General features: G+C 40.7%; 2 protein-coding genes across 4 annotated transcripts in view; one reads left to right on the top strand and one right to left on the bottom strand.

Annotated features, from left to right (window-relative positions):
- The first annotated feature begins 1,227 nt into the window (after positions 1 to 1,227).
- Positions 1,228 to 20,344, top strand: glrx.L (glutaredoxin L homeolog). 2 transcript variants are annotated; one of them, XM_018242938.2, is made up of 3 exons: positions 1,228 to 1,587; positions 4,094 to 4,214; positions 20,072 to 20,344. In XM_018242938.2, the coding sequence occupies exons 1-2, from the start codon at positions 1,381 to 1,383 to the stop codon at positions 4,208 to 4,210; spliced, it is 324 nt and encodes a 107-aa protein (XP_018098427.1). In that variant the 5' UTR covers positions 1,228 to 1,380; the 3' UTR covers positions 4,211 to 4,214; positions 20,072 to 20,344.
- rhobtb3.L (Rho-related BTB domain containing 3 L homeolog) overlaps positions 10,651 to 26,288 on the bottom strand; it is a 35,638-nt gene continuing 20,000 nt past the window's right edge. Inside the window, exons 7-12 of one of the 2 annotated variants that reach the window (XM_018264577.2) lie at positions 24,238 to 24,350; positions 21,638 to 21,740; positions 20,638 to 20,811; positions 15,633 to 15,799; positions 12,967 to 13,063; positions 10,651 to 11,153 (exon numbers count right to left, since the gene is read on the bottom strand). In XM_018264577.2, coding sequence (XP_018120066.1) covers positions 11,041 to 11,153; positions 12,967 to 13,063; positions 15,633 to 15,799; positions 20,638 to 20,811; positions 21,638 to 21,740; positions 24,238 to 24,350 — 767 coding nt within the window. In that variant the 3' untranslated portion in view covers positions 10,651 to 11,040. Of the gene's footprint in view, positions 11,157 to 12,966; positions 13,064 to 15,632; positions 15,800 to 20,637; positions 20,812 to 21,637; positions 21,741 to 24,237; positions 24,351 to 26,288 lie in introns of both variants that reach the window. The other variant, XM_018264570.2, reaches the window with a different exon arrangement.

Below are 26,288 nucleotides of genomic sequence, written 5' to 3' on the forward strand. Positions count from 1 at the left end.
TATGTCCCATACAGGGAGCATAGGACAGGCAGAGTGTATGGCACACACAGGGAGCATATGGCGGGCATAACAGAGCAGGAAACACGGAAACGTATCCGGACCACTATAATATGTGCTACATGCAGTGACACAGTGCTGGTGCCCCTCCAGCAGTTTGGATGAGTGTTAACAGGTGAACTGGGCCGCCAGTTGGACTACTCTGACTTTTCTAAATTGATACATTGATTTGATACATTTCTTTTGAGCAGAATCCCTGAGTTTCATTAAAGGCAGCTGTTAGAATTGATACAATAGTTGCTAATACTAGAGAGATGCTGCTGGAAAAGGAATCAACTTAGGGCTCTTACACATGAGCGTTTTTACCTGCGCTCCCCTGCGTTCCGTTTTTCGGCGTTCAGCCGCAGGGGAGCGCAGGAATAGACGCATTTAATTATTTCAAATGGGGCTGTACTCACACAGGCGCATGTAGGCGCCGAACGCAGGTTGAGACGCAACATGCTGCATTTTTCCTGCGTTCGGCGCCTACATGCGCCTGTGTGAGTACAGCCCCATTTGAAATAATTAAATGCGTCTATTCCTGCGCTCCCCTGCGGCTGAACGCCGAAAAACGGAACGCAGTGGAGCGCAGGTAAAAACGCACATGTGTAAGAGCCCTTAATGTTGCAAAATTGTAATAGTTCAGAATCTGCACCTGAATTACTGAGCTGCCAGACTCAAAACACCTGAAACAGGAACATTCAACTTTATACTTAGATTTTGAAAAAAATGGTAAAAAAGAAAGAAATTGAAAAAAGTTTTTATTTCTGGGAAAACAATTGTTTGGAAAAATGAACAACTTGAAGGTGAATCTTAAAGTGGTTAAGATCCACTGGCGTCCCAATAGCTACAAGTATTTATACTGACGTAGCATTTAAGAGTTACAGATCAGCTATAACACTTTTTCCTCCATCACATTGGGGGGGGGGGGGGTGGCTCAGCTGAGAAGGAGAATCTTATGTAAGAAATGTTCTGCTGGGGAAACAGCTGTGGCAAGAAGAGATTTCACTTGACCCCCTTTCCTTCCAGGATATTGCAGCCACATTCTATAATACTATATGTATGTGTGTGTGGGTGTGTGGGTGTGTGGGTGTGTGGGTGTGTGGGTGTGTGGGTGGGGGTGTGGGGGTGTGTTTCTACAATCTGCAGTGTCATACACACATCATGCATAAAACAACACTTCCCCTCCAGTCTGAGAATCTGGCTCTGCTAGGGAAACTCCCTGCTTGCCTTATTCCTATGACTCCTCCTCTGTTAGGTTCAGTTACACAAGCCCAGCGGCCAGTGTTTCACTCACACTGCACAGTTATTAGTGTGTGAGAGTCGCACAAGCCTGGGGAGAACATGGCTCAGAACTTTGTGCAGAGCAAAGTGAAACCCTCCAAGGTGACCATGTTTGAGAAGTCCTCGTGTCCCTTCTGCGTTAGGGCCAAGGGGATTTTAACAAAATACAAGTTTAAGGAGGGACACCTGGAAATCATTGACATCTCCAAGTTGGATTTCATGTCCAGCCTGCAACAGTATTTTATGCAGACAACGGGAGAGAGTACGGTGAGTGGGTGCTTTTGGGACAAGGCGGGATTCAGCTGCTGTTCCCATACAGAGATGGTTTGCTCCTGAGTACCAGACATTATTGCTGAGTCACACCTCTAGCTGTTTATGCTTATCAGCTTCTATAGTACAGGAAGGATTCAGATAATGCATGAAAAATTCATAGATACATTGTAAATAGGGTTGCAACCTCACCCCTTTAAAACCGAACACATATGGAATCCACAGCCTGTACGGCTAATTTGCATGGCAGCACATAAATCAGTTTCAGTCTGCAGCATGCATCTAAATGATTTGCTAATTAGCCGTACAGGCTGTGGATTCCATATGTGTTCGGTTTTAAAGGGGTGAGGTTGCAACCCTAATTGTAAACATTTATATAAATATATGTAAAACAGTCAGGAGTGAGGTCCGACACGGTGAAAATCATTTCCTTGGTGATCCGGCCAGAACATAAACCTAAATTCTTTCTTTGTAAATATAACAGCGGCTGGAAAGAGTATCTGCTTGGCTGTTTATATTCTCAACACTGCTGGGTCCTACTCCTGAAGCAATGTATTCTAACAGAGCTGGAGGAGAAATTACTTTAACGGGGTGGTTCACCTTTAAGTTAACTTTTTGTTTGTTATTGAATAGCCAGTTCCAAGCAACTTTTTAATTGGTCTTTATTATTTTTTAATAGTTTTTGAATTAATTGCCATCTTCTTCTGACTCTTTCCAGCTTTCAAATGGGGTCACTGACCCCAGGTAAAAGCAAATGCTCTGTGAGGCTAAAGGCTTTGGGCAGAGTCCTCTCTATCTCCTGTATCGATTATAAGTTGAGTTTCTTTGCATGTAATGTGAGATTTCACCTCCATAGTGACATTTTGCCCATTGAATTTAATGGAGAGATCTGCTAGGAAGTTGTATTTAGTTCTGTTGGTAATACATAGCTCTTCCAATCGGCAGCCCTTTACCTGTGGGAATACATTCAGGATTGGACTCAAAATGACGCATAAACTCTTGTCCATGGAAAGTGACTTGCAGACAAAAGTAGGAATCTATCCAAGAAATAGCAGTATATACTAACACACCCAAACACTTTGACAGGGACTGCCCTTGCTGAGAAGGGGCTGTGTATTTGTTCCAAACAAATGAATAAGTGCAATATACAAATTGGATCTTCAAGCTGTTGTTTAACTAAACCTCCCAGCATCCCATCAGGACTTTTATAATTATTATTCTTTATTTATATTGTGCCAATAAATTCCCCAGGCATTTACAGAGATGATACATCAGTCCCTGTCTTAGCTTTGTATCCCCTTACCCCATAAAGTACTGCAAGAGCCACACTACTACTACTACTACTACTACTACTACTACTACTACTACTACTACTACTAATAATTAAAAGCTGTTGGTGGGTGCTGTAAGTAGTAGCAACTTGAAGACTGTAGGTCTCACATGCCAAAATAAGTAAATAAGGGCAAAGTGAGTAAAAAAAGGGGAGTTTATGCAACTCTGGCCCTTTTGTAGTCTTTTATACATTCTAGTATAGTTTTTACAGAATGATTCAATTTGTCTGCCAAATTTTGTATGTGATTCTCATTACTATGCATGCTAGCCCAATAGCTTTTTGACTCCTGCAGTTGGCAAGTACCAGTGCAAATGAAATTCAAGCTTTTTTCCAGAGGCAAGGGCAGGACTTAATTCATGTATCCTCAGTACAGGGCCACTATAACCTGCATATTATGCCAAATATATCATTCACATCAGTCCCTGCTCCAGTGGAGCTAACAATCTAATGTCCCTATCAGGGCTGTATTTAGGTTCGATGCCGCCCTAGGCATCAGACCTAAACACGCCCCTGCGTCGTGCTCGCTGATGTCACGTGACGTATTCAGCGGAAGTGACGTCAGCACCCCGTGCATGTGACGTCACTTCCGCATTGTTCCTCGTCCTCCCTACCCCTCACCCCCTTAGCTCCGTCACCGGATTTCTTATGGAAATCCGTGGTGGAGGGTTTTTATAAAAAGAAAAAATAGGCACCCCCCAAAACCATGCCGCCCTAGGCACAAGGCCCGCTTGGGCCTATATATAAATATGGCCCTGGTCCCTATTACATTTGCAAACACTATGGTCAATTTCAGCAGGAGCCAATTAACCTGCCTGTATGTTTTTGGAGTGTGGAAGGAAACACACACAGGCATGGGGAGAACATACAACATTCTTGCAGGTAGTGCTGGATTCTAACTTAGGCCTCCAGTACCTCAGAACCTACTCAGATTTACTGAGCCACCTTATGTAATAAGTCAACCGGGTGCAGTAACCCATAGCAACCAATATGATGTTTGATTTGAAACACAGGACTGGTAAATGTGGGCAAACTTTGCACCTTTTATTCCATATACCCATTAGACTTGCATAGGGCACATGTTTTTCAGTGGAGGAGTAAAACTAAATAGAAATAATAAATGTCCTGGCATGAATCAATAATAATCTAATAAATGACATTCTTTCCCTTTAGGTACCCCGTATATACATTGGAGAAAAATGCATCGGTGGATGTTCTGACTTGGTCCCCCTGGAGAACAGTGGAGAGCTGGAAAAAGCACTGGAGTCTATGGGTGCATTGCATGTTTAAGCCAGTAAGTCACATATGAGATCTGTGATGCAAGTGTACAAATAAAAGGCTACAGGAATTTGGGGGCAGAGTACACTGGATTTGCTTTCATTACTGACCAGGCCACCCCCCCCCCCTCCACCGCGTATTTGCTTTTTTATTGCAGTGAATTTGCTATCAGCTCTGCTCTGTATTTGGCCTTCAGGGCTGGAAGTAGAGGTACACAGAAGAGGTGTGTGTCTAGGGCATAATGCTGGAGGGCGCTGGGTATTTACCTCCTATATACCTAGTTCATAGTCCTGAAGCATCACCAGACCCCCTTCCTTGTGCCCACTCCCCGCTTCTCACAATCTCTCTTGTGCATTGAGTGCCTATGTATAAACACTGGGGAGGTTTGGGTGCAATCGGCAGCAGTCTTTGGCACTGTTAACCTTTCATTTATAAATATATCATGAATTAAACTAAATGCCCCGGCCCTGTAAGAAAGGACTTTCTATGTTAGACTAGTAGGGGTGCTCTATTCTCCCTGGTTTTCCAAGCCCCATAAAAGTTTACCATGTTACCAACCACAACAACATTTGTGTGTATCTTTCATTATCTGTCATTAAAGGGATACTGTCATGGGAAAAATTTTTTTTCAAAATTAATCAGTTAATAGTGCTGCTCCAGCAGAATTCTGCACAGAAATCCATTTCTCAAAGGAGCAAACAGATCTTTTTATATTCAATTCTGAAATCTGACATGGGGCTAGACATTTTGTCAATTTCCCAGCTGCCCCTGGTCATGTGACTTGTTCTCTGATAAACTTCAATCACTCTTTACTGCTGTACTGCAAGTTGGAGTGATATCACCCCCCTCCCTTTTCCCCCCCAGTAGCCAAACAAAAGAACAATGGGAAGGTAACCAGATAACAGCTCCCTAACAGAAGATAACAGCTGCCTGGTAGATCTAAGAACAACACTCAATAGTAAAAACCCATGTCTCACTGAGACACATTCAGTTACATTGAGAAGGAAAAACAGCAGCCTGCCAGAAAGCATTTCTCTCCTAAAGTGCAGGCACAAGTCACATGACCAGGGGCAGCTGGGAAATTGACAAAATGTCTAGCCCCATGTCAGATTTCAGAATTGAATATAAAAAAATCTGTTTGCTCTTTTGAGAAATGGATTTCAGTGCAGAAGTCTGCTGGAGCAGCACTATTAACTGATTCATTTTGAAATTTTTTTTTATACCTATGACAGTATCCCTTTAAGGAAATGCTTTGAATAGCAGCCATTCAGCATTGTACCTGGATCAAGTCAGTGCTGCAAACTCGCTAAGCCAGTTTTTGCTGTCTTGTCTAGAGGGAATATTTATCAAAGAGACAATGCACCACAGAAGCTGGGGGAAAAAAATGACTACTCATTATGAAACCATGTTATTCACAGTCAGTGTTACTTAATAGGGTGGGGTTAACCTTTAAAATAACTTTTAGTATGTTATAGAATGGCTAATTCTAAGCAACATTTTGTATTGACTTTTTTTTATTATGTATAGTTTTTGAATTATTTACCTTTTTCTTCTGACTTTCAGCTTTCATATGAGGGTCACTGACCCCATCTAAAAAAACAAATGCTCTGCAATGCTACAAATGCATTGTTTTTGCTACCTCTCCCGTTGTGTGATCTTTTTAGCTTATTTGAATGAGTGAACTCACTCTGCCTGATTTTATTATTGTGTGTGCGGGCATTTGTATTGGCGCCCTCACATTGTGCTTATAAAGAAGACTTAGAAGCGATGAGCAATGCTTGCTGAAAATCAGAACGTTTCTCAGGGATAAGTACAAGAAGATAACTAAGCGCAGCTCGTTGCTTTACAGCAAACTTATCACAGTCTGCGTCGTTTACCAAAGTGATCCCGACACAAGCACTGCACACTAGCAGATATACATGCGCAAAAATGGACGTCGAAATTGCAAAGTCAACAATCTATGCAAGTACGTATACAAAGGCGTTACAAAGTTCTAATCATTAAATTGGTAAGCCATCCTATGATGTCAATGAAAATCCCATATGGTGATACCTAACTATTTGCCTCTGGTTTCATTGGCTGGCACCTCCATGAATGGAAGCATTTAGTTAAAGGAGAATTCAACCCTTTAAGAAAAAAACGTACCCCCACCCCACGGAGACCTTCCTCCCCCCCGGGAAATGCCCCATACTTTATACTTACCCCTCGGTGCAGATTCTGGCACCGGAGTTCCAAGCAGCCATCTTCCGGGTCTTTGGCGAGCTGAGTGGGAGATGGGCATGTTGGCGCATGCGCAGTTGGAGCAATTTGCCGGTTTGCGACAACTTCGCATGCGCCGTAACTCTCGCGAATTTCCGAAGTGCCGGAAGACACTAAGAACTGGAAGATGGCTGCGTGGAACTCCGATGCCAGAATCTGCACCGAAGGGTAAGTATAAAGTATGGGGCATTTCCCAGGGGAGGAAGGTCTCCGTGGGGTGGTGGTACGGGTTTTACCTTGACATGCTAAGGTGACTATTCAATTGTAAGATTATAACTTTGTAACTAAAAACCCCTGTTTTTTTTAAGTATATTCACTTGCACAGATACTACATAACTAGTGGAACGTGGGGCCAGGGAATGTGCATTGATCAAACCCCTTTCTTTTGTATGTTTTTCCTTATAAGACAACAACTTGTAGGATTACAGCAGGCTACAGGTCCATTGTTCAACCATGTTCTAAAATGCTATAAAATGAGTCTTGTTACATGCTCCCAACCAGGCCTGGACTGTGAGTGAAAATAGGCCCTGCCATTCCAAGTACACAGAGGCCCAAAGAGCCTCTTACCAGCCCAAATAGCCCCCTACCAGCCCACTATATGGTAATTTTCTATGGAACCATACAGCAGCCCCTCTGGCATTTGCCAGAACCCACAGATTGCCAGTCCGGGCCTGCTCCCAACCATTATTTGCTGTATCTCTCTCATACACCAGCATAGAAAGCAGCAGAATGGAAGGACGTCTTCCTCGGAGAACTGAGACAAGCCATTACCCATAACATGATCATAATTGTATTCACTTCTCATTTATTTCAGAGTAAGAAAATGTCTCTTCCTGAAGGCAACACAGCCAGAGAAGAACGCTGCAGTTCATGTGCTGATTGCTGAGGCTTCGCTAGTATTTTCCTTTATAACAGAATAAGATTTCTATTTGTTCTTATTGTTCATAGTTGTTTTATGCTGTTATAGAGCTTCAATTGCATTACCCAATAAAATCATACTAACATATTAACCTAGTGCAAGACTTTGAGTATTTGGAACTAAGACGCTGGTAGGCCGCTCTTACAACACTCCACTCACTACTCCCTCTAAACAGCCCCGGACTGGCAATCTGTGGGTTCTGGCAAAAGCCAGAGGGGCTGCTGTAAGATGCCATTGAAAATCACCATTTAATGGGCTGTTTGGGCTTGGAATGCCAGAAGCATATATTGGCTTGTTTATGGACAGTTTAAGAACAGAGTGATTACCTGGTGAAAAGAAAATAGATGACGTTTAATGAGAAAATAAAAATTGATGATTCAAGGAGAAGCAAACCCAAAAGTTAAAAAACCATTACCCCCCTACCCTACATAGACCCCCTCCCTCCAGCCTAAGTGTTACCTCGGGCAAATGCCCCTAAGTCTTTACTTACCCCTCGTGCAGATTCTGTCCAGTGGAGTTCACGGCCGTCGTCTTCTTTGGTAATCTTCAGAATTAGTCCGATTGGCAGTTGGAGCAATTTTCTGTTTCGCGACAACTGTGCATGCGCCAAAACTCACAAAAATTGCGGAATTAACCGTCTCATTACGAAGATTACCGAATGCGGCTGAAGATGGCGCCTGTGAACTCTGATGTCTGAATCTGCACCGAGGGGAAAGTAAAACATTAGGGGCATTTGCCCGGGATAACACTTAGGCTGGGGGGAGGAGGGGGGGGGGTCTAGGGTATGTAGGGTAGGGCTTTTCAAACTTTCGGGTTTGCTTCTCCTTTAAAGGAAAACTACCTTCAAAATGGATGAATCGATGGATCATTTATAATTATATGAGAAGTGACCAAGCAAAGACACTAATCAAATTCACATAAATATAAGTAAATATTGCCATAACAACCAATGAGATGTTTGCTATTCAGAAGGTGACCAGTAAATGCTACCTGCTGATTGGTTGCTTAGGGATGCACCAAATGCCAGATTTGGCTGAATCTGGGACTTTTTCAGCAGGATTCTGATTCGGCCAAATCCATTGCCTGGCGGAACCAAATCTGAGCCCTTAAAATTACTTGACTTTAGGTTATCCAGTTCAGGAAATACATTTCTTCCACATGCTATGCTCACATATTCCTCACTCTTACATCTGGTTGGGGATTCAGCTGAATCTTTCACCAAAAAAATTAAATTTTTTTCCAAAAGTCCACCAAACGACTCCAAATTGATTGTAGGAGGTCACCCATTGGCTAAAACACCAATTTGACAGTTTGAATGTTTTCCCCTGCATATGCAAATTATGCAGGGGTTCGGTATTCAGCTGAATCTTTATACAAGGATTCGGGGGTTCGGCCAAATCCAAAATAGTGGATTTGGTGCTTCCCTAATGAAGGGGGACCAAAACAAATTGGCAGACCCCCAGTGATGTTACCTTTCCTTCACCTTTAAAAAAAAGCTATATTGGTTCCATGCTTTTAAATGCTTCTACGCTGGTCTTGCAGAGAAACATACATTGTTAATGGGGACACTATTTCAATTGCTAAATTTAAAAAAAGGTTTTGTAAACAGGAAAAGTGATCCATCCACCATTGATTGTTTAGGATTTTATGCTTTTGATACAGCTTGACTATTAGGAAAACTCCTCAACAAGGTCTGCAGGCATCTATGTACTAAGGGCTCTTACACACGGGCGTTTGTGCACTTCTTTACCTTGCGCTTTCCTCCATTCAGCAAGGGAGCGCAAAAGTAGACGCACTCAATTATTGTCAATGGGGCTGTACTCACACAAGACGCATGTAAGTGATGAACGCATGTTGCATTTGACTTGCGTTTGGCGCATACATGCATCTGTGTGAGTTTGGTTCACAACCATTTAGAGAGATGAGAAAAATCCAGGAACATTATTACCCTAATAACATCACTATGGTGTTCTGGGGTTTCTGTGGGAATTTGTTTTGGCTATATGCTTTGCAATATATATATATAATCTTGCCCACATAACAAACCCAGGAACTGATAAAATACATACGGAAGCACATCAACCCCCAAAACCACCTTTTTCCAGCAGATGGCACAATGTAACCAGTCAAATTCCCTCTCCCTGTGCCAGCCGTTTCAGAACTTTCACATTTGTGGTGCAATATTAGATCATGACCCTCTTAGCTTAAAATTAGTTTATGGGGAGACCCCATATTCTGGGTACAGAAAACCCATTATCCATAAATTATGGAAAAGCCATCTCCCATAGACTTTTATCCAAATACAAATTACCGATACTAAGATACAATTAATCCTTATTGAAAGCAAAAGCAGCCCGTTGTTTAAATAATTTTGTAGTGGACTTTGGGTAAGGTCACACTGAGCGTTTCGGGTAGATTTAGTCGCCTGGCGACTAATCGCCTCGTCTTTGTGGCGTCCACTTTCCCGAAATGCCTTCCCTCACTCTGCGTTGGCTAAAATGAAAAATCGCCAGTGCTAATCACACGCGGCGATTCATTTTCCTCACGAGGAAACTTCGGGCGACTTCAGAAAACGAATCGCTGCGTGTGATTAGCGCTGGCGATTTTTCATTTCAGCCAGCGCAGAGTGAGGGAAGGCGTTCAGTAATTGGTCGCCGCAAAGACGAGCCGATTAGTCGCCAGGAGACTAAATCTCCCCGAAACGCTCAGTTTGACCTTACGCTAAAAATATGAAGAGCCAAATTAGCAGAATTAGCATAATGGATAACATGTCCCATATCTGTATTACTGTTCTGGGGCTGTTCCAGGGCAGATAAAAATTGTAAGATTGTAATTTGCCTACAATGGTTGCCTTTATGCATCTACTGTAATACTTTAGTACAATTTCATCTCCATGTTTTTTTGAATATCATGCTTTTACCCCTGCAGTAAAGGGAATCTTATTATTGATTGCCTAACCCCAATCCCATCAGTGATCCCTGACCTTATATTTATATTAGTGATGTGCGGGCCGGCCCGATACCCGCGTGGCCAACCTCTTTTCCCCCTTTCCAACCTTACAAATGCCGGTTTCCGGGTTGAACTTTTATAGACGCTTGCCCTGCCCTTTTTGTGACATCATCGGAGGGTCGCCACAGATCTTTAAAAGGAACCCGGAAGTCGGGCTTGGGTAGAGGGAGGGTGGGTGCGAGTTAGGAAAAACCTGACCCACACGACACTACACTATATATAACCTGAGGCAGAGGGGAAAAAAAGAAAGATCCAAGAACTCAAATGAGTACAGTCTTTTGTGTTTATTTACATTATTACATTTTTTTTAGATTTTTTTTTTTGTCAGTAATAAAACCATAAGAATGTGAAAACATTTCATATATACAGCAATGATGACATTAGCCAGTTATAGAGAATATACTGAAAATAAGGTTTGCGTGCATTGTTTTTTAATAGATTAACACCCTCCTGCCTGCCCATGACAGCTTGGATCAGAAGGGGTGACTAATGCACATGGGAATCAAGGTACTTAAGTCATGCCCCTGTGCCTTCATCCATCATTACCTGGTATTTATTTTGTAATGTTAAGTTCGGTACTGCTCTCTACTACAGATCATCAGTGCATTCATAATACCTTAATATAGCATACAAGTAGTTTAGTCAAATTCCTTGGTTACATCAAGGAACATCTGTACTTTTGGGAGTGGATGTATTGCCTGTATTCTGCAAGCTGCTTCAAGTAAATGCTGGAGGGCCAACGATGCGTCTCTACAAAATCCCTTTCCTCTGCTAGAAAAGAAATGCATATATTTAATGTAGAAAGGGACAGCTCCAGTGTAATTATAAAGGTGCCAAGCAAAGTCATGCCTAGTTATTATTATTATATATATATATAAGGGATGCACCAAATCCACAATTTTGGATTCGGCCAAACCCCCGAATCTTTAGGGAAGGCTTCAGCCGAATACCGAACCGAATCCAAATTTGCATATGCAAATTAGGGGTGGGAAAGGGAAACATTTTTTACTTCCTTGTTTTGTGACAAAAGTCACACGATTTCCCTCTCCGTACCGAAACTGCATATGCCGGGCAGAAGGATTCGGCCGAATCCGAATCCTGCTGAAAAAGGCCGAATCCTGGCCGAATGCCGAACCGAATCCTAGATTCGGTGCATCCCTATTATATATATATATATATATATATATATATATATAGCAGGCAGATGCTGTTGGGGCTGTGCAAATAAACTGCCCCAGTGCACTTGCTTATTACACTTAACCTTTTTTAAAATTCTTTTTATTTCAAGTGAGGAACAAGACATAGTCCATGAAACATTTGCACTGAGATATTAGGCAGTGCATCACTTTTTTTTTAAAGTCTTATAGAAATTCTGTACTTCTATATATTCATACTTGTAAAGTTAAAGGGATACTGTCATGGGAAAAAATTTTTTTTTCAAAATGAATCAGTTAATAGTGTTGCTCCAGCAGAATTCTGCATTGAAATCCATTTCTCAAAAGAGCAACTAGATTTTTTTATATTCAATTTTGAAATCTGACATGGGGCTAGACATTTTGTCAATTTCCCAGCTGCCCCAAGTCATGTGACTTGTGCTGTGATAAACTTCAATCACTCTTTACTGCTTTACTGCAAGTTGGAGTGATATCATCCCCTCCCTTTTTCCTCTCAGCAGCCAAACAATGAACAATGGGAAGGTAACCAGATAACAGATCCCTAACACAAGATAACAGCTGCCTGGCAGATCTAAGAACAACACTCAGTAGTAAAAACCCATGTCCCACTGAGACACATTTAGTTACATTGAGAAGGAAAAAAAGCAGCCTGCCAGAAAGCATTTCTCTCCTAAAGTGCAGGCACAAGTCACATGACCAGGGGCAGCTGGGAAATTGACAAAATGTCTAGCCCCATGTCAGATTTCAAAATTGAATATAAAAAAAATCTGTTTGCTCTTTTGAGAAATGGATTTCAGTGCAGAATTCTACTGAAGCAGCACTATTAACTGGTTCATTTTGAAAAAAAATTTTTTTCCCATGACAGTATCCCTTTAAGCACTATTATATAAAAAAAGAAAGGCAAAAACAAAGGAGACAGAAAGGTAAGAAATGAAAACAGAAAAGACCCAAATCTGGACCCCTCCGTAGACATGGACACCCCCTTTGTCTATGGGTAGTTACATAGCTGAATCTTGCAACACCATTCTGCTTTCGTGCCACAGGGTTTTTTGAAAGCATTTGTGGATTTGAGTTTTTAACAAAAATTCGAGTTTTGACTGAAAAGTACCAGCGAAAACTAGTATTTTCAGTGGAAAGAAAACAACTTAATCTTTAATAAATCTGCCCCTTAACATATCCTTAAGCCTTAAAGGGGCAATATTTACCACCATGTGCCAATTACAATTTACCAAAGGAAGTGCGACACTTTGATGACTATATCTTTAATTGCTGAGAAAACAATACTACAGCAGTGGAAAGCTCTTTCCACATGGAATGGACACAGGTGTCTTTACAAAAGGAAACACAAACTGGAAATACTGACACAATTCTCACCCCTCCAAATTCTATTATTAAATGCGGTGTACCTGAAAGGTCTTGGAAGTCTGATTTCTGGCTGAAGATGAGATAGTTTAAAGCCATAAAATGAAGCAACCAAGTAGCAAGATGTTCTGAGTTATGAAACTATAGAACAGGAGACAGAAAAACAACAATGACATTTATATTTTTTGCTTCTCAATAAGGTACACAGGAAAATCTATGTAGGGTTTGATTAGTCTGCTAGGATTCCATGGATTATTCCAATGGGAAACTCCATCCTACTCTGCTTGTAGCTGCCATAATTTACTCTAGATATGGATTGTTACGTCACACTCAGCTTGCAATCTGCTAGAGGAATCAACTTGAACCTGCTCATCTGTCACAGTTTGTATATGGCGTAGGCAAAAGTATTTCACATGCATTGCTATGGCAGGCTGAGACAGTAGAGTCCTGCGCAGAACCATTTCTACGACCCGGGCCTGACCCAAACCAGCAGCCCGAACCGAAACCCGCATATTTACCCACTTTGAACCGCTACCCAACCCAAACCCGTAATTGCCTTATCCACAACCTGCAACCAACATCGGAAGTGATGTTGCTGCAAACTGGAAGTGAAATCTTAAAACGTTGGCGATAGTCTAGATGGAGAGAAACAGAAGTGCGCCATGTGATGTAATAGAGCTGTGCCGGAAGTCAGATGGGAGGGGGAGATGAGTGGAGGGAAAACGGCAGAGAGTTGCAGCAGGAAGAGACCCACAACCTGACGCGCGTCCAGGCCCGGACTGACCATGTGCCCATACGGGCAATTGCCCGAGGGGCCGCTCTGTTTCTTACTTAGTGGGCCGCTCTGTCCGGGAGTCAACTGCCCCTGCAAGTCCCCTTCCCTGCCCTTTTCCCTGACTGTGTGGAGCAGTAAAACAGACCTCTCTGCAGCCGCGCTGTCTCCTGTTGTATTTCTCCTAATAATCCGCTCTCTGCTGGCAAGTCTGCAGGCTGCAGACAGCAGACATGATCAGTGGATTGCAGAGTGAGCATCAATTAGAAACGGTCTGCTGTTTGCAGCCTGCCAGCAGAGAGCTGATTATTAGGAGAAGTACAGGAGACAGCATGGCTGAGAAAGGTCTGTTTCACCTCCCTTTTTTAGCATTTGTTTTGTTCAGGGAGTAGTGCTGCTCTGTGTTCTGCCCAGGGGGAAAGTTACTATTAATGGGCATCTGGGATTCAAATAACTTTTTTTTTAGCATTTGTTTTGTTCAGGGAGTAGTGCTGCTCTGTGTTCTGCCCAGGGGGAAAGTAGCTGGTGTGTGTATAGCTAAAGTCCAGATAACAAGGGAAATTATGTTTATTGATACCTGTGTGTCGGTATTCAGTAGAATTTGGGGATCACGTTTTTCCCATCTTGTAGCAAAAACAAATATCTTGGATATGTACATGAAGCCCTCCTGGCTTCTGCATAGACCCTAATTAAAGACCCTATAATCTAATTGATCCCTGGTAAAAAAAAGTGTAAGTGAAACATGGGGGGGGTATTTGTAATGTTTAAATGTATTTAAACATTCTAACATAGTGTTGGGCCAGACCAAAGCCCATGAGAACCAGACTGGACATAGGTATATAAATGATTGTTTAGTGTCGGGTAGTGATTGCAAAAGGGGGTGTCGTGCAACTGACCAGGCGCCAAAGAAAAGGTAGATTTTCTGCAGATTGGGGCAGACCAAGTGCTTCAGTTAGGGATATTACAGATTTACCGGCAGCTACATTGCCAGTAAATTTGTATTACCGGCCTTGGCGGGTGTTTTACCGACTAGGCCGGTAAAATACCGGCCAGGTGGCAACCATAAATCTGGATGGGGTAGCACTCACAATAAACCCACACCAGGCCAGTAAACAAAAAGTAGACTTTACTACAACAAACCTTATGTGTTCTGTGCTACGATACTCATAATCATAGCTTACAATTAAATGCCTTTTAGAGCAAAATGTGTAACTTTGACTCATTGATAAATACATTTCTGAAAATCCCATAGGAAAGTGTAGAAGAGTAGAAAGTGGGTGAGTTGTTTTTTCACTAGCATATTATAAGTAGCAATGTACCCCATACTGTAATGGTAAACTATTGAATCCTTATCAATATGGCAAATCAACAAAATGGTTAATAAGGACACATTAGATTTGTGTGGTGCCAGTAAAAAATATGTTACTGTACTATAATGTAATAATAATAGTTTGTTAATAACTGTAATATTTTACATTAAGTACCATTAGGCGAGAAAGGCAGCTCTTTATGCACATAATTGTTGCAGTTTTACCCCAATATATGTGTAAATGAGTACCAAACCATTGTGTGTTTACATGTGGGCTGCATTTTTTTTGCCCGGGCTGCTTTTTACTCCCAGTCCGGCCCTGCCCGCGTCCCGCAGACCCCACATCTATTCCTGCACCTGAAAATCCCACCCTCATTCCGCAGGGTACCTGCTTTTTTTGAGGGTAACCCGCCGGTACCCGACCCGCTGCATGACTTTATGAGATAGGCGATTAAGTTCATTTCACTCCAGTTGTTCTCCACAAGAGCACAAAGACATTTAAAAACCCAATATGCGACACTGATCAAAGCAACACACCACAGTCTGTCTGGAAATAGAGTTCCACCAAGTTCCTGGACCTTTAGTAGACCACTGTCTGCAGTATTGTGTGCAATCAGCATTTATATTACCTTGGCTTTTCTAATGAGACTGACAACACTCATGCTTGTGGTGGCCAGCTCTCGGCTAGGCATGCTCTGGAGTTGACTGATAATGTAATGTTCACACAGATGTTGGAGCCTGTAGACCTGGTACATCTCAGAGCAAACAAGCAGTGACATGGCTTGCAGGATACTCGCTGTGGGAACAAACAAGAATAATTCTTAATGCAATGGTATGAACACAATTCAGAGAAAAAAAAATGGCCATTCCAAATACTTTTATTAAAGATAGCAGATCACAGAGCAAAGGTTTTGTTATACAAAGAATTGTAGGAAGAATTGACATGAATAAAGCATAACACAATACTAACATTTTCTGTATCCTGTACCTTGCTTTTAGGGGGAAAGTGGAGGAAAGGAGGTGGGGGGGGGAGATTGTAAATTGGGATTTTCCTATTTCAAAAGTCCCACTTACAGGTCTACATGGTATGTACAGTATATTGCATATACATAAATAGAAAAGCTTTCTGTTCAACATAAAAACTGTGAAAGGCCTCTAAGGTTGCTATATAATTTGTACTGAGGCTTTATATTTTTCCCATCAGCTGGGTTTTGGTTTCCCCACTAACATATCGAATCCTTTCTTCCCTGATTTGCAAATTAGAGATCTGGGCGCTGCTTATATCAGGCGGGGTAACATAGTGTACCCATGGGTCCCGTATTTTTCAATTATGCTTGCTTATCATTTAGAATGCTGCTCAGTTTTGCCTTTACTAAAATTCTGTTGTTTTATTTTTAGTTGCTGTATGGGTAGGGGCAGGGATTTCCATGACCTGGCTATGGTTAACTTAGCAGCAGAATGCACTTTACTATAAGAGTTTTAAAAACATTCCATATTATTATAAAACATGTCCATAAAAGTAACCGGTACTCTGCTAAATGACAATCAGAAGAAATATGCGGGGCAGGCTTCCAGAACTAAATAAATGCATCCATACTGTATTATGGGTTCCATCTGTTAATTTTGTGATGGTTTCCCGAATGTTATATAACAATGAATCTTTATTTTTTTTATAGGCATTTTGTATTTAGTTTTAAAGGGCAAGTCTACCCCAATATAGTTATTTGCCTAATAAAAGAAAAAACAGACAATAGAAAGGGACAGACAAACACTGCTTTTAATATTAACATTTATTTATATAGCAATACATATATAAATAACTAAAAAACCATAGAAAATTTGTATTAAATGTATTTTGCAAAGTTGTTTACAATTATTTTTTCATTCATTAGGCAATTACCACTTTTTTGGATTTGGCCAAACTCCCGAATCCTTCATGAAAGATTTGGCCAAATACCGAACCAAATCAGTGTCGGACTGGGACAACAGGGGCCCACCCAAAAACCATAGACCAGGGGCCCACTCTCAGTTCTATTATTCTTCCTCTCCTCACTCAACCTCTATTCTCCTAGTGTCTTTTCTTTACATATTATAATCTATTATTTAATCTATTTCACCTGTATGTTCTCTCTTTAGAAATAGGGAATGACAATGAAATAAGCCAAATGTTTAGCAGCATGAGGGCCCACTGACACCTGGGCCCTACGGGAGTTTTCCTGGTTCCCGGTGGGCCGGTCCGACACTGAACCAAATCCTAATTTGCATATGCAAATTAGGAGTGGGAAGGGGAAAACATTGTTACCTCCTTGTTTTGTGACAAAAAGTCATGCGATTTCCCTCCCACCCCTAATTTGCATATGCAAATTAGGATTCGGTTCGGCCGGGCAGAAGGATTCGGCCAAATCGGAATCCTTCTGAAAAAGGCTGAATCCTGGCCGAATCCCGAACCGAATCCTGGATTCGATGCATCCCTACTTTAAACAAAGGTCAATCCTTTAATTTCCCCGGAATGTCTTATTATTTCCAGGAGTTTTAGGGGACAGTCTTGTCTAGTTGCTCTTTTAAGGGCAAAGGTGGGTGACACTATATGATTTACTCTAAGCAGTGGGTTTACGGTATAATTGGACTCATTTTATGAACATTCCCCTAGCCTATACTTCGTTATTAAGGGGGTTATTTATCAATGGTCGAGTTCGTCAGATTTGTGTATTTTTTTTTATACCTTGAATAAACTCACAACTCAAATATTTGCTTATTTATGGAACAACCTGAATCAGTGCAATAGGGGGAGAAAACTTGAATACCCAATATGATCGCGTTATCTGCAAAAAAAACTCTTTCGAATTGAGCGAAAACAATAGAAAAAAACCTGAACATCATGAAGGCTACAAACATCTTCAAATGGTTCAAGGGACCTCTGCCATTGACTTCTACATGTATTTGACAGGTTATGGCTGGAGTATTTTCAGATTCAAGCTATTTGCAGCTTTGGGGCATAATAACTCTCTAAAATTAGAACTTTTGGGGAAAATCACAATTCGACCTTTGATGAATCTGCCTCTAAATGTTAATTTACTGAAACCACAGCTTGATGCATTCTGTTTGCAACTGCCTCTGGCCATGCAGTAACTATGTATTAAGTGAAATACTAATAGTCCACTGCTTAAACTCGCTAGGGGACATTAAAGGGCAAGTCAACCCCAAGATTTGCCTAATAAAATAAAACATAATTCCAAGCAACTTTGCAATATGCACTCATTACACATTTTCTACGGTTCTAAGTTATTCGTATATTTATTGCTTTTTCTGTCCCTTACTATTCTCTGTCCTGATGGCTCAAACTGCTGATTAACAGACAAGGCAGGGGAACCAAGACTTTTGCAATATTGTTTCAAAAGTAACAACCAGGAGTTAAGCAAGTGCTGCTTTCAATAGCAATAGTTTTTACAAATAACTTTAAATAAATGTATATTGGAAAGTTGCTTAGAATTATGTTTTGCTTTATTAGGAACATTTTTATTTTTGGGTAGACTTGCCCTTTAAGGCCAGATAAAAATCCAGCACAAGGTACAGAGTCGGGGGGTGCAGGCTGTGTCTTCTGTCACTCCCTAACTTGTGGGACTGAATAATAATACAGAGAACTGCAGCAATTCGGGACCAGAGGAAGTCAGACTACGTAAAAAAAATGGCCAAATGCCGACATTTTTTGCACTTTGTATAATGCCTTCACATAAGTAGATATTCCCTGCTGTGACACACACAGAAGTCCTATGAAGGAATTTAATATAAGTTGTTACAGAAAATAAATATACACCACAATAACATTTTCTTCCTGTGTATGAATGTAACACGGCTTTTGAGAACCCAGGATTATTAAGTGACCCACCTGCCTGTGATTGTTTTAAAATGTCTCATTCTTAAAGGCAAAACTGGCCTCTTGATAGCAACACTGAGTAGTCTCAACCATTAGCTTCAACCAACATTAGGGGGCCCATTTACTTAGCTCAAGTGAAGGAATAGAGGAAAACAAACTTCGAATTTCGAATGTTTTTTTTTGGCTACTTCGACCTTCGACTTCGAACGATTCGAACAAAAAATCGTTCGACTATTCGACCATTCGATAGTCGAAGTACTGTCTCTTTAAAAAAAACTTCGAGCCCCTAGTTCGCCACCTAAAACCTACCGAAGTCAATGTTCCCCTATGGGGAAGGTCCCCTTAGGCTTTGCTATCTTTTTTTTGGTCGAAGAAAAATCGTTCGATCGATGGATTAAAATCCTTCGAACGATTCGAAGGATTTAATCATTCGATCAAACGATTTTTCGTTTGATTGTTCGTTCGAACGAATTGCGGTAAATCCTTTGACTTCGATATTCGAAGGATTTTAATTCGGCAGTAGAATATCGAGGGTTAATTAACCCTTGATATTCGACCTTAAGTAAATTTGCCCCTAAATATACCCCTATCAGCAGCATCTGAAACATCCAGCTGAAGCAGCAGAAAACCTTAGCCCACTAAACACCAGTATGCACCTGAGCAATGTCCGGCTACTGCAATACACACACAGCACTGATGTACTGAGCAGTAGTAATGCAGTCACACAGCAATACAATGAAATGGTAGTAACATGACATCATCTTAATTAGGAGTTACCAGAATACAGAAATATGTCATTATTACAATAACAAATTGATTAATAATGAGTTCTGTAGCATCAGTTCTATCATAGAACTGATAGTACAGAGTTCATTACTCATCAATTTGTTATTGTGATAATGGGTAACATTACTTTCTGCTAATGGACAGTAATTATATGGAATATACTTGCAAGACTGACTACTGTACTACTGCGCATTGTTAAACATATACTCTTCGGGGAAAATCTGAATGATCTAAATATACTGTGCTGAATGCTTCTGTACATCTATGCCAGTGTTTATGTTGTTCTGTCAAATGAATAAAACTGTTGCACTTTATACCTTGCTCTCTTTTCCATGTATTAATACGGAGTCCCATACAATATACTGTATTTTATTTTTCCCTCCTTTTTACTAATTCTTCTAATTATAGGCACCCTACAGACAAGGGGGACAAATGGCTCGGAACTTGAAAAGAGAAGACACAATATGTTTTTGACGTTTGATTTTGTTTTGTTATATTTTTTTTTTTTCAGGGGGCACATAGGATTCGGTATCCTATATTTCTTGCTTCTTTTTTCTTTTACTTAATAGAACTTAGTACCAAATACAATAACTGTGTAAGAACAAGCGTTTGCAAGCTGATGTCAATAAATGTGATTGGTACAATTAAAAATAAATAAAAACTATAAGTTAGAAACAAATATATACTGTATATTCATTTGATATACAAGATTATCATGTCACCAAATTAATGTTACTGCCAGATCCTCATCTATGGGTCCCTAGGTGATGTGGCTTGCCAGCAGAGCTTACATTTGGCCTAGGCAATGACAGGGGGTGCACCTCCCACCCTGTTACATTCCCATCTATTTGTTTCTTTTCAACAACCTCAGAATTTAATGTAATAGGGGCCAAACGCATATATCTATTACACAATTATTAGGCTTGCTAAAATGTAAGATATTTTCTCTGTGGACATACGTATAAAGGACTTACCAGGACAGCAGCAGTCAGAGTAAAGATATTCAAGAAAGCATAGGAAAGTGTCCTTAGATATGCCATAAATTGGTATCAAAAAGCTCTTTGCTTCCGCATAGCTACCACTAAACATGGCAGCCATAACCTCACAGCGTGCAACTAATACTGCCCGGTGAGCAGGTATGGTAATATCTGAAATGAGGGGGAGAAATGCAACATGTTAGCGGCATATTCACATATAACCTTGTTGTTTAATATAATTCTGCTTAATACATGTCTATTACACCAACTAGAAGCAGAATAAAACTGGAAGGCAGAAGTTTAACACTATACATCTAGGTGATGTGATAAGAAGGGAGACAAGGCTAAGGAGGTGATCTTGTGCCTGGGGAATCCCACATACAAGGCAGCAATCACAGGGCAGAAATGTATTTTGTACATGTATGGGACTTGTTATGTAGAATGCGTGGGACCTGTGGTTTTTCTTGATAAGGGGTCTCTCCATTATTTGGATCTCTATACCTTAAGTCTACTAAAAAATCATTAAAATATTAAATAAATTCAAAAGGCTTGTTTGGCCTCCAATAAGGATTAATTAAATATAATTATAGTTGGGATAAAGTACAAGGTACTGTTTCGTTATTACAGAGAAAAGGAAAATCATTTTTAAAAAAAATAATTTAATGATTTGAATAAAATGGAGTTTATGGGAGCCAGCCTTCATGTAAATCAGAGCTTTCTGGATATTTGGTTACCGGATAATGGGTCCCATACCTATATATATACGATAGATAAATCGCTTCTTTATATGTTGTGCTGATGAAATGTTTTCTGAAAGGGGCTTTTATTGTTGCACCGTAAACATTTGTCACTGAACTGAATCTGGCCCTATATTGTTAAGATCAGCAACCTTACACAACCTTACACAAAGTATTACACTTTTTGAAAACTTCTAGGCTGCCTGGCCAAACAAAAGCCTCTTTGTGATCACATGTGCATTCAAGCTTCAGGACATTACCTTGAACTTGAAAAACGACATCCGCTAACAAAGGAGTGTTAAAAAACCTGCCAAGTGCACTGCAGAACTGCCACGGCTCTGTGTAGTAGGAGACATCTGCTTCCTGAGAAAATTAACAAAATAGTAAATTAAGACTGAAGCTGTATTTAAATTTGAAGCAAGTCATAAATTACTAATAATAAATCTGACAATGTGTTAATACTAAGGTGACAGAAGTAGAATCTTTCCATTTTAGTTGATGGGATTTGAAGTGTGTACATCACTTTCCAGATAAGGGATCCCATACCTGTATTATATATGCTCATCATTGCCGCCTAAATGTAAATGTTACTTTACATTTACATTAGTCTACATTCCTGCATAGAACACCTGAAAACTGAGTCTTACCAGACTGAGAGTTGCAATCAGTTTTGTTGTTTGCCGTTATATACTGTTCCATGATTTCAGCTAAAGATTCTTATGGCCTTTTTCATTTTAGGTTACAAAACACTTATATGCATTTGTATAATATTAATAATTGCCCTAATCGCCATGTTGCCTTTGATTTTATGCTTTAGAGGACCAAGAGTTCATCTATAGGCATTAGGCCCGGACTGGCAATCTGTAAGTTCTGGCAAATGCCAGAGGGGGTTCTGCAGGATTCCATAGACCAGGGGTCAGCGACCTTTACTATCAAAAGAGCCGTTTTGCCCCCTCTTCCACTAAAGAAAAAACAATGCAGCCTACCGTATATACTCGAGTATAAGCTGAGTTTTTCAGCACCCAAAATGTGCTGAAAAAGTCTACCTCGGCTTATACTCGAGTCATTATACGAGTGGCTGTGCTACTGACCCGAGTCCCATGCCCCTGCATCCCTGATGGGGCCCGCAACCCAGCCGAGGATTAAAACGGATCGCCGGGTTCTCCATGGCGCATTGCGAGTGATGTGCATAACGTGACGTCACCGGGCAGAGACGGCAACAAAATAAAACGCTGTATTTTCTCTGATCCGCACGCTCGGGAAGGGAGAAGTGGTGGGTCCTGCTGAGCCCCCTTTGCTTTTTATCCAGGGTGGGACTGGGTAAGTTTGTAGCTGACGATTTATTGGGGGGGGGGGGGTGAAAATGGGTGGAGTTGAGTTTAGTGTTAGGGCTAATGTTCAGGGCTAGGGGGAGGCCGCGTGGTAAAGTTTTGCTCCTTCAACTGCCGGGTGATCGCTGGGGGGTAGCTTTGGCGGAATGTGCGCTGCTGGGAGATAGGTGGCTGTGTATAACTTGAAAATTGGGAGCACTGTACCCCCGCCCTATTACCGGGGAGATCGGAATGCTTCTCCAGCTGTTGTTGAACTGCAACTCAGCTGCCGTGCTATATATTGAGAGTTGTAGTTGAATTAACTCCTGCTTTGGGATTTTTCAGGTCATGATGAGAAAGAAGCAACTGGATCATGATAGGTGTGTAGTAGACCTACAATCCGATTACAAAGGGATAGGTTTGGGCGATTCTGTATCATAACCTGTAATACCAAGCCTTTGTAAATAAGTAAAATGCCTGCCTGTCAGTCTTTGTTGTGCCTCAGGCACCAACTGAAAGCCTAGTGCTGAAGGTACCGTTTTTTTTGTCTAATGGTCTTCGTTGTGACTAGGCTCATACGCGAGTCAATATGTTTTCCCAGTTTTCGTAGGTAAAATTATGTACCTCGGCTTATACTCTGGTCGGCTTATACTCAAGTATATACTGTATTTACCTACTGACTTCTTGTTATTTATTTTGAATTTGATACTTTACCCCCATCTAGCAAGCATGTTCCAGCAGCCCCGGATTTGTGAAAAGACCACCAAGGCCTGGGCCTAGGGCAACAGGATTTTAGGGGGCGGCATGATGCCCAACCACACCCACATTGGTTTGTGGGGCTGTTCTGGGAAGTTCTGGGGATGCTAAGAAGATACAATCATTTTTTAAAGTGGACCTGTCACCCAGACATAAAAAGCTGTATAATAAAAGTCCTTTTCAAATTAAACATGAAATCCAATTTCTATTTTTTATTAAAGAATTCATAGCTGTTGTAAACTCATTTAAAAATCTCAGCTGTCAATCAAATATTGTCTGCCCCTCCTCTATGCTATGGGCATAGAGGCGGGGCAGACAATTACTTTCACTTTCCATTCAGCACTTCCTAGATGTCGCTGCTCTCCACACATTCCCCCGTTCTCTTTACCATTTAATTGTGTAGCCAGGGCATGGGGATGGACATCGGGTCCCCCATTCTGGTGCTCAAACGAGATTCTGAGATGATGCAAGTCTTGCCTTAATAACAGTGTGCACAAAATGGCTGCTGCCTGTTTGCTATCATTTTGAATTCCCAGACTGAAGGAAACAAGATTCAAATAATTTATATAGTGTAATTTAAGTTCATTTTGCTTGACTAATGTGATAAAATAGGATTTTTAATATTTTTTTTGGGTGACGGGTCCCCTTTAAATTTCTGGTGCGCCAATCCTTAGTGCTCCTGACCAGATGATGAAAATTTGTGCATGTGAAGGCAAGGAGACTGAATCCGGCTCTGCGTTCCAGATGTGCTAATGTACAATGACAGCATGATTCTGAAGCAGATTATAGCTGACCTTGCCTGGTTTTTTCAGGATACACCGAACTCTGTGAAGAACACGTGCAACATCTTCAGGATCCTCTATCTTTTTTCTAAGCTGCTGTTTAAGAAGATGCCATTGATAAGCACCTGTAACAGAGGGATCAATATCAGTATATATATATATATATATATATATATATATATATATATATATATATATATATATATACATATACACATCCACATCCACATCCACACACACACCTGATAAAAAAAATGGCAAGTCAGTGAAAAATGAAATGGCACATAGAAGGCGATGGATTCATTTTACTCTCACTGTTCACCAATAACCCAACTAGAATTCATAAAAATCCTCTGCCTGTTTGTAAGGATAATGGGAAATACAGTTTGGCAATAGCGGGTTGACGCTGCAGTCTGGTGAAGATCAATTATACCTGATGAGCCACAGTTTGTCTGTAAAAGACTATACTGGTGTTCTGTATGCATGTGATGATGCCATAATAATGATGCCACATGTGTAAAGATGCCTTGTCCATCTTGTTGCTGTGCCTGTGTTCTTTTTGTGGCCTATTTAAAAATGCCTAGCCCATTGATCAGTACTTGGTTATCAAGTATTTCCTTCTCTAGCCTGGCATACACCCTTGCATTGTCCTTTCCTGCTGAGACTTTGTCTGGACCTGACCTATGTTGCCTGCCTGACCTCGGTTGTGCATAGTGGTCTCACTTGTCACATGACCCACTTAAACTATTGGATTTATAAAATAAAAATAAGTCACCTTGGACTTCCATGACAGGTACGGTAATGCAACTCCTCAATGAATTTTAAAATCCTTATAATTTACAGTAGAGTGTACATTATTCTGTTTACAAATAAGTCTTTGCTAAGTTATCTTAAACAGAACAGAATACACATTCTCATTACCAGCTTATCATGTTTTAAACTTAGTCTACAAACCTGTTGGGTACTGCAAAAAATGCCATTCATTTTCCAGCCATGTGCACGGATTCCTGCCAAATCAAAGCTATAAAGTCTAGATCACATGTTCTAAGAATTTGCTATTCCTTATTTCTGCCATTCTCTCTACAGCCGTGGTTTTTATAGCACATTCCATTATGTCCTACTATATAATATACATAGTGCATAGTAAGTTAGGTTGAAAAAAACACATGTCCATCAAGTTCAACCTTTTAACTCTGTATATAGCCTGCCTAACTGCCAGTTGATCCAGAGGAAGGCAAAAACCCTCATCTGAAGCCTCTCCAATTTGTCTCAGAGGGGAAAAAAATCCTTCCTGACTCCAAAATGGCAATCAGACCAGTCCCCGGATCAACCGGTACTATGGTCTATCTTCCATAACTCTGTATGTCTGACCTATCAGTTAGTGATCACATTGGCTTTATAGTAGCAGCGAAGGAACATGTGGAAGGTTTTTAACAGTTTTAATACTATTTTGATCAGCTGCAACATAGACTAAATCATATTTATTTGCTGGGCATACACATGAAGGTCCATTATGGAACAAGGAAATGTATGACCCATTTACCACATAAATGGGCAAACTGGCCAGTGAAAGCCTAGACCTGTCAGCCAGCCCAGGCTTAATCGCCAGCCAGGAAATACACTGTTGAATTACCCTGACATTATAAAAAAGTAATAATAAAATATTTTTTAAGTTATTAAACAAACTTAATAGGATCGTTTTGCCACCAATATGGATTTATGCAGTTTAGCTAAGATCAAGTACATGGTGTGGTCTTATTATTAAAGAAAAAAGATAATAATGTTATCTATAGGAGATGACCTTTCCATAATTTGTAGCTTTCTTTATAAAGGGTTTTCATATAAGGGGTCCTATACCTGTATTGTACATTTAGAGGCAGATTTATCAACTCCCAAAAACTCCCATGAACTCGAAATTCGACCAATCGAAATGTAATAAAAAATAAGAAAAAATACATTTTTGGTGAATACTATGGACTCGAAAAATCGAATCAAATTCAATTGAGTTTTTCAAACTCGATTTGAGTTTTTTCTGCGCAAAACACTCAAATATCAGGAAGGCT

This window comes from Xenopus laevis, chromosome 1L (assembly GCF_017654675.1).
Source record: "Xenopus laevis strain J_2021 chromosome 1L, Xenopus_laevis_v10.1, whole genome shotgun sequence".
NCBI lineage: Eukaryota > Metazoa > Chordata > Amphibia > Anura > Pipidae > Xenopus > Xenopus laevis.